This window comes from Neopelma chrysocephalum, unplaced genomic scaffold (assembly GCF_003984885.1).
Source record: "Neopelma chrysocephalum unplaced genomic scaffold, ASM398488v2 Primary Assembly neopelma1_26, whole genome shotgun sequence".
Taxonomy (NCBI): Eukaryota; Metazoa; Chordata; class Aves; order Passeriformes; family Pipridae; genus Neopelma; species Neopelma chrysocephalum.
In genome coordinates this window covers 9,999,605-10,008,796 of record NW_020897695.1, presented here as the reverse complement: position 1 = coordinate 10,008,796, position 9,192 = coordinate 9,999,605, and the positions used below count along the sequence as shown (strand labels likewise).

Below are 9,192 nucleotides of genomic sequence, written 5' to 3'. Positions count from 1 at the left end.
GTTCAATGTGTACACATACGTACACAGTATCCATGTACATTCTACAGTGTGTAACACGGTACAGTATGTATACATGAACACACTGTGATACATACACAGTATGTAGTGTGCATACTGTGTACAGCATGTACAAAGTACAATGTGTACACATATATACATATTGTGATACACAGCATGTACAGTGTATACACAGTATGTACACATATGTACAAACTGTGATATGTATACAGTGTGTACAGTGTGTACACATATGTACACAGTATCTACGTACAGTGTAGTGCACAGTGTGTACACAGTACAGTATGTACATGTATAGACGAACTGTGATTGTACACAGTATGTATGTACAATGTACACAGCACAGTGTGTACACACCACACTCTGCACACATATGCACAGTGCGCCCCAGACGCAGGTCTCACGGGGCACAGACGACCCTTTGCCTGGCCGGGAAGCCGCGGCCCTTCTTCACGGGCGTCATCCCGGGATCAGGCAGCGGGACATGGGTCCTACCACTGGGAGCCTTACTCCAGCCAGGCCGCTGGCGGGCGGGTGAGAAGCGCCCGGGACCCCCTCCCCTCTCGGTGGGACCCCTCCCTGTGGCCGCACGACGCCCACACGAGGCACCGGGGCCGCCCGCGGGCCCCGGGCGCTGCCCGGCCGCTGCCCGGCCGCGCACGGCGGCCCTCAGGGCGCCCACTCTCCGGGCTGGGCGGCCCCGCGGGTCTGACGCAGGCGGCGGGCGGGCAAGCGGGAGGGAGGAAGAGAGGGAGGAGCCAGTGATGGCTGGTGCTGTCGCCGTCGCGCTGTCCCTCGCTGCGCTCCCGGCCACCGCCACCGCTCCTCCGCTGTCAGCTCCCGGCCGCCGCGCCGCCGCCATGGCCGAGGAGGAGACCTCCAGCGAAGGGTGAGTGGAGCGGGACCGGGGTGACCCCTGCCGTCCCTACGGGCGTCCTGGGCGGCCGGAGGAAGGCTGACAGGGCGCCCGGGCCGGGCCGTGCCGCCACAGGCTCTGCTCACCCGCCTCCATCCGCCGCTGGCCCGTCCTGCCGCGGCGCCCGCGAACTGCAGGGAGGCGGCGGCGGCCGGTCCCCGTGCCCGGGGCTGGGGCCGGGGGACTCCTGCCTCCCCGGGGGGGCTCCCGCCTCCCCTCCGCGCTCCGCTCCAGCCCCGCCGCGCTCTTGCATCGCCGCTCGGGCGCTCTCCCAGCGTGAGGGCACACTGCCTGCCATGTTTTCCTGCCGCCTAGCCCGCCCTCCTGCCACGGCTTCCCGCGCAGGGATGTCTCCTCGCACGGGCAGGCTCCTGGGAGGGTTTGCCGGCGGCTCCCTGCGAGCCCCGTGTCCCCGCTGCTTCGCCCTCTGCGCTGGGGCAACGCCGTGGCCGGACAGCTGTTGTCATTGCTCACCTGCCTGCAGGTGTGTGCCTACGCATTTCTCTGCCTTCTTTGCTTTGGCGTGTGCGCGCACTCCCAGTGTCATCCACCCTTCCCTTTGCGCCCCGGAGGCCACACGTCTGTATATACTGTTGGCCCGTGCTTCTGTGTGCCTTTGGAGCTTTATCTGTGCACACAGGTACCCTATCCTCTCATTCCATCAGTTCTATATGTTCACTTTGATGTAGAGCAGACAGTAAGCTTGTCAGCCTTTCTGTGTCATCATTCTGTACTTGATGCAAGTAGGAAATGAGAGCACAATCTGTAAATTACAAACCTAAGCTGTTGTTCTAACTTTTCCCTTTTCTTTCTATATGCTTACCTCATCTCCAACTGTCCCTGTGAACTTTCCTTTCACTATCCCAAGGCATTCCCATCTACCAAAATGTCTTCTCTGGCATAAGTTATCTCTAATGGTTGTTTGTAAAGACTTACGCTCTCAATATATGACTTCATTATAGTTATTAGTCATTCTTCTGCCTGAAACGATGCAGTTCCTTACTATATCTTTTGTCTGTGTACATTCAAATGGTTCCATACAAGTTACCAACCAATGGTCTGTTCTTCAGTTCACGTATTCTTTGCTTACATATGCCTTCTCATACCTAGTCCTTCAGTGTATGCTTTATTTTTTGTTATACACTTCAGCTTTCATTGTGGACCCATTCTTATACCTTTCCATTGCCCCCAAATACATTGTTTGTCCTCCTTTATCCCACTACAGAATAATACAGTCATCTTATATCTGAGACTGTTCACTAAACATAATTAATATGTCTGCTGGTCACTTATCTCCCACTTTGTTCAATCATTTTTTAGAAGTCTAGTCCAAACATTGCTCTGTCAGAAGATATCTAGCAGTGCCTTTGTCACACATGTGCTTTATCTCCTCTGTCAAATGTGTAAATAGGCTTTGTATGCATTGTTTACATGATTTTTTCGTATTTCTCTGTGCTTTAAATATCAGGTGGTGTATCTCATTGCCGATTGCCTGGCCCTCAAAAACTCATTTCTTGCCTTTTCTTCTCCATGTCCCTTCTTGCATAATGAAATCTTATGTTATTTTAAGAAATCCCACCTAAAATTCTTTAGCTATTTGCATGAAAATCATGCTGTGCATTCATGACTTTGTAATTAAGGATGTTACTGTTTGCATGTTGTCATGTTATGTGTCTGTTCTGTTATCTTTTAAAAATACCTGCATTCTCAGTCCTGTTCTCTTTTAAATCCTTTTTCTAACTTAGGACTTTGGTATTTCATCTTACATTTTTTCCTGCTCTGCCAGCTCAATCTGACCAGAACTGAACTATCCATCTTTTCCAAACTCCAAAGGCTTCTCTTTCAAAGCACTATGCAGTTTTGTCTACGCTGTAACTCTGCTCTCTCCTCCTTTCCTCAAAATAGCTTTTTAAAATAATCTTCTCACCCTCACCCCCACCTTCTGTGACATTACCCATTTGAAACTACAGTCCCTTCTTGGTTCTGTGTTTTTTCTGACCTGTTCACATTCATAAAATAAAAGCAATTTGTAAAGCTTCTTGTTGCTGGTTTACGGGTTTTCTAAGTAAGAGACTTAAAATAGCCCTGCCTCAACCTGTGTTGTTTGTATGTTCAGTCACTGCATTAGTCAGAACTGTATCAGCTGTCTGGTTTTATCACATAGAGTGCTGAGTGCTGCTGAGATGGTGCCAAGCACCCTCAACTTGAGTTGCCTGTCAGGATTGCAGGATTGTAACACTAGTTGATCTGGACATAGGGTTAGGAATAGTAGGCTGAATTTTCAAGAGGATTATTGCAAGTTTCTCGTCATGAACTGGACAGCTTTTAAAAGGTGTTTATTTTCAGAACTTCTGAGCAGTCAGGCCATTTGATGTGAAATCTTTCAGAGTAAGCCCCCCAATTCGCTAAAGACTTCCAAGAACAAAATCTCATCGTATTTTTCCATGAAAATACGTTAGCTTTGAAGTGCATTAACTTTTCAGAAAGTGCATTAGCTTTGAAATGTTAGCACTTTTATTGGTCTGTTTGTAACAATAATCAAAATTAGCATTTCTTTATCTTTTGAAGTTGAGCAAAGCTCAGTACCCAGAGGAAATTGATAAACAAGAGAAATATGTTAAATATTTTTTGATTTAGAATGCCGTGGCAGTGAGAGGAAGAATTACAATATACCATCAAATCCCTAGATTAAATTATGAGTGACAGGTGTATTCAAAGAATAAATACGAAGTTTATCTGCTTTGAAAACAATAGCGTGACTCAACTTGTTATGCAACGCACTCTCTTTGTTGTAACTGTGTAAAAGCATGGTGAAAACAGAATAACAGTGGCTCGGTTACTTTCTGGAAGATGTCAGCTGAAAAATATTCATGACCCTGTCCCAACTTTGAATGAGAAGTTTAACTAAACAGATGTTTTAGTATTCATAATGACAATGATTACTTGGTTAGCATGACACCTGCTAGTGATTTCCAAACCTGTTTGCAGCCTTGGACCTTCTGTGTGTAAGTTTTAGATGTAGACTTCTGCCTGTGAGGCAAACAGCCTAGCATAAGTCTTTTGCCAGTATTGAACTCGCTTACATTCCATCTGGATGCAGCCGGACTGCATATGGCTTGCAATAGAACTAGGAATAGCAGCTACCGAATGTGTGTATGTATCTGTGGGAAAAAATCCCCAAGCCACAATCCTCGGGTTTTTTTTCCCCTCTGAGATAAGTGGAATAGCTTTCTTTGAAACAAGTTTTAAGGGATCTGCACTTACAAGCTTACATCAAATTGCTTGTAAGTGGCCTGTATTCTTACAAAATAATGGCTTGGAGTAGAGGGTAAAAATGTACACTGCAAACACCAGTGTTCAAAATTATTTTTGTATTATCCTTCAAGCTTGTTTGTATTACAGAACTTGTTATACAATTTTGACGTGAACTTTTTGATTGATAAAAGAGGAATAGTTTACTAGGCTTAATAGAGCCTGTGTGTGCTCCTTAATACGATGGTTTACGAGGATATCATAGTGGTGTGTTAAAGCACGATCTTACAGCATGAAGGGACACTCTTAACTCAGAATTTTTCTTGATTTTTTTTTTTTTTCTGCTTACATCAGCTAGGTTTTAAAGCAAACTGAGTGGGTAGGCTGCTGAAAGCAGGGTCCTGCTTACTTTTCTTCGTGAAAGGAGACTATTTCTAAGGGCCTTTCATATAGTGCAGGACATTTAAAAATGTCAGCATTTTTAAAGACTGAGTATCTGTCATAGCTGCAGTGCTTAATGCCTTTTGTGTTACATCCATGAGCTCATCTGAAAGTATTTGTGTGAGCAGGTTTTCAGGCATTTATAGGACTGTTTATAATGGCTTCCTGTACTTATATATATCTTCTCATTCCAGTGGCAGAAGAAAGGTGCTCATGACCCTACTTTCCAAGTATCAAGCAAAGACGCTACTGCAGAAGTTGCCAAATAGGGTTAGGGTACCTGTGAAGGGAATCATAGCCCTCGTGGAAGTTAAAGTGGAGCCAGAGGGGCGACTAGGTGTGGGGTTGCCACAGTGCTAGTGACTATGGGTCATTGCAGAATGCAAACTTTGGCCATTATTGCTTACATTTGGGTATATGCAAAGTGTTTTAGAGCCTGATGGGGGCTGGTAGGCCCAGTTAGAGACCTACCCCTCCGAAAGGGACCACATCTGTGCCAGGAGGTTCTCTGACTATTCTGAACTTGTGTGGGAGAATCTGAACAACTGTTCCAACTGATAAATTGTTAAAATGTCTTTTCTCTTATATAGTGGTTTATCAAGATTGCTTGCTGAGGAAATTTTGATTCTTGTGTTTCATAACTTTTGAGTATTTACTTGCAATTCTGACATTCTTTCAGGATAGTTTTTTGTACATGATTTGCATTGACAGCCAGAGAGAAGAGGGCATGGGAGGAAAGGTGAGTGTCTGCATTTGCATTGGCTCTGAAAGATCCAGATGAGAAGCTGAGCAGCAGGAAAGAGGTCAGTGGAGAAGAGAGATTTGTGAGTCAGTAAAGCTGTGTAAGGGAATGAGGTCAGTCTGGAATAAGGTTAAGAGGGGAAAAGGAGGATTTTAAGTGACAGCAAGAAAACACGGTGAGGAATGCCAGAGGAGGAAGGTGCTATGAGTCTGTTGTCATAGAAAGCTCAGGATAATAGGAGACTACAGAAAGAAGGGGAAGGTACAGGCATAAAAATGCATTCTCTGAAAAAAGATACAAGAGCGCCTATTGCCATCGAGAAAGTCCGCTCATGTATTGAAGTAAGGGAAGAGAAGGGCAGCGAGAAAAATAAAGAAATGGGGTGGGTTAGTGCTCCAGGAGACTATCGTAGAATTTTTTTTCTTGGTTGCATTTAGTAAGTGTCATACCGACACTAAAAGCTTATTAATTATATCTCTACCTTTCTACAAGGAGACTTTTGATGCAATGACTTTATAGACTTCTTAACTATTTTTAAGACTACTTGCACTTCCTTGGCATCTAAAGCATTTGTGGTGTAAGCATGTACAGAAAAGAGTCTGTTATCAAAAGGGTTGTGCATTTTTAGGTTTTCCAAGAAAGGGGAAATGAAGCTAGGTAGACCAAAATGTTGAATACCAGTTCTTGAATTTTGACAAAGGTAACTGTCACCATAAGTGACTTTGATAAAGGAATACAACGTAGAAGTTGCTCTAATGCTCTGCAGTGAAACAACCTGTCTTCAATGTGTATTTATGCTCAGGTACAAGTGGGGTTTATGTACAGCATATTTGGAGCTAAGGGGTATTATCATGGGCCTTAGATAGCTTTTTATCTGTATTCTTATGTGGCTCCTTATGGAAGAATGAAAATACCCACATCCTATTTAAGTTGTGATCTAGATTGAGTATAATATACTACAGAATATAAACAAAAGATAAGCAAGGTAGAGTGTGGTTGGGCAGTGGTGCAGATTGGTGAGAAGTGCCTGTTACATGTGTGCTTTGCTCTTATCCAGTTCGGTGGAACTTGGGGATGTTCTGAAACACAGGCTGCTGGCATGGGAAGTATGAGAAGGCTGACAAAGGTTTAAGCAAGGTCGAGGCTGCTGAAGAGCAGCAAGAGTACATCAGTCGGTGTATGAATAAAATGAAAGCAGTAGAAAGTTAAGTAGCATCTGAAGGGCACCAAGTGTAAATTTTCATTTCCTTAATTTTATTTATGCTTTTCTTCACAAATTCTTGCTGCAATGTGCAGTGTGTTGTTTGTAAAAACTCTTCAAAGCTGTGGCAACACCAAGTTCTATCAGGTGGGATTTTACTGTGGAGAAGGCAGAGGGATGTAGGTCCTCTGCGGAACCAAACCTGTGTGTTAAACATGTGATCTCTGTCACAAGGTTGAGTAGTTTTAGAGGGACTGTGCAGCTTCCCCCTTTCTTCTCCCCTGCACCTGCATCTTTATCTCTGTATTCTGTATTCTTCCATACTTGGTACGTAGTTGCTAATGTGTTTTTTTTCCTCTGGATTGTTTTTGATTTTAGTGTTTAAATAAAAATATAGAACAATGAGTCCTTAGGAGAGATGGCAAGTAGTAATGCAGGGCTTGCTTCACTGGGTACTATTAGCGGTTAGTGGACCTTAAAGTTTTCACAGGGAAATGCCTGTGTGTTAAACAGTGTGTTGCAAGTTAGGGAGGAACAGCATTTCTGAAAGCTTGTTAGGACTAATTAATTCTCTACTCAGTAGTATAATTGTGGCCTGACTTTTACCTGACCGTGGAGAAGACTTCGTGATATTTTGGAGGACAGTAGGACACTGCCCTTGTTTGTAGCTTTGGAACCTGTATAGCAGTGAACAGTAACAGGAGTAAGTAATAGCTGTGTGACCACACACATGGTTTCTTTGTTGTTGCACTCATGCTGAATGGTTTCTTGCATTCGGTGCTACCACAACTACTTTGTAAGCAATGTGAACATTACAGATTGCAGGCTTAGTTGGCAGTCCACGGATAAAGTTCATTCTTGTGGGACATGTTGAAAAAGCACTTGTTCTGAAAGGAGGAGGGTGGAAGAAATTACATAAGCATATAAAAAAGATACGTATGGTTAAAACAAAAAAAAAGAAAGGCAGTGCTGGGAGACAGAGAATGTGGAGGGAGCTGCAATGATTCAAGGTATATGGCAAGGTGTACCTATGTCTGAGGTTCAGCATGGGAGAGAGCAAGATTGTAGGTCCTCTCCACTTCCTGAATGCTCAGGTTGCTCAAATGAATTTACATAAATATGGTAACCTTTAATATCGCTAAAATAGTCAGAAAATGCTCACTGGTTAGGGATTCACATTCGTTAGGTACATGTCAGGTTAATTTTGATAAGTGATAGTCCTGTGTAGGACTGTTAATATAAGTAGAGACAGTAAGAAAATTTGCTCCTGTATTTTTGCATTAATTCTGATGTTGAATGTTCTGAATACAGAGTTCAAGATGCAGTAAGTACATGAGGAATGCATTCCTTTCACCTCTGCCCTGATGTAGAGCAATATTCTGCAATACCCTATCATGGGTTCTTTGTTGGAATGGGACTGATGTACATTACACTTCCTAGAAATATTATGCAGAGGTTTTCAAAACGTTCTGGTTTAATGTTACTGAAGTATTCCAAGAGTTTCACAACATGTTATTGCATAGAACATCTTGGCTCAAAACTCCTCTAAACAGAACTTTATGGGCAGGGTTATAGTGTCATCTGGGGCGAAAAAAAAAATATTGGTGTCCTTTTTAACCTGTTCACAATGATTTCATCCAGTTTTTGTCTCCTCATGAAGTTGGTAAACAGACATTTGTTAAAGAATTGAGGTTTTGTTCCCCCACCATGTTCCTAATACTTCCCTCCAGATCTTGCCTGTTTAGTATGCTCCTCAAGGTCTTTCCCTGAGGGTTGCAACATTTTTAGTCTGTTCATGCAATGAAAGTGAAACATAGAATATTTTTCTTCTCCTGATGTTTGTCTGCAACTGCCAGAGCATTTTGTCCTAGAAACATCTCATTCAAATTGTAGTTGCTGCATCTGATTTCTGCTATACATGCAGAAGCTTTGTCCCTGGATATACAGCCTTCACAACAATGGCTACTGTACATGGGCTCTGTATGCCTGAATGATTCTGACTATATTCACTGTTCTCAGAAGAAGTATTAAAGAACATGCTGCACTTTAGGGACAGGAATAAAGGACTGCAAGGATTCCTAAAATTGGTTGTGCTCTTAAGGTTCTAATGAAACAATATCCTGAGCCTGGTTGCAGAAACATCCCTGCCTGGTTAAAAGCAGACTTGATGTCATGATTATATGTTACTGCCAGTGGCAGCTCTGGCTTGAAAGCTTGTTGTCCTCCACCTTGACTCACTAGTCTTTTTTTCCATCTTGTTAGCTTGTAGGTCTGCTGGTTAACTTTATGGCTTCTCTATAGCTTGGTCTTCATAATTATCTGGGTTAAAATATAGTTCATTTCACGAGTCTGACAGAGAGAGCAACCACCAAATAGTTGAACTGGCAAAATAGGAGTGGTGTGCTGTTGGATCTGATAGGATCTCCTGGCAGTGAGAATGGCCTGAGATTCAGGCATTATGTCACCCAGTTTACTACATATTAACACCAGCAGGAATAAAACCACAGAAGTAGGGTGCTTCTCAGAGTTGAACTGACACACAGACTTCTCCGTCTGTTTTATTTTTCTCATTTTAAAAATTGGCTTTCCTTGAATTAACAAACCCACTGAATATTAACTCTA

At 43.4% G+C, this 9,192-nt stretch overlaps 1 protein-coding gene across 1 annotated transcript in view; it reads left to right on the top strand.

Moving 5' to 3' along the window:
• The first annotated feature begins 771 nt into the window (after window positions 1–771).
• Window positions 772–9,192, top strand: part of ABHD5 (abhydrolase domain containing 5) — a 29,672-nt gene continuing 21,251 nt past the window's right edge. The window contains exon 1 of the mRNA XM_027675476.1: window positions 772–907. Coding sequence (XP_027531277.1) covers window positions 783–907 — 125 coding nt within the window. The 5' untranslated portion in view covers window positions 772–782. The remainder of the gene's footprint in view (window positions 908–9,192) is intronic.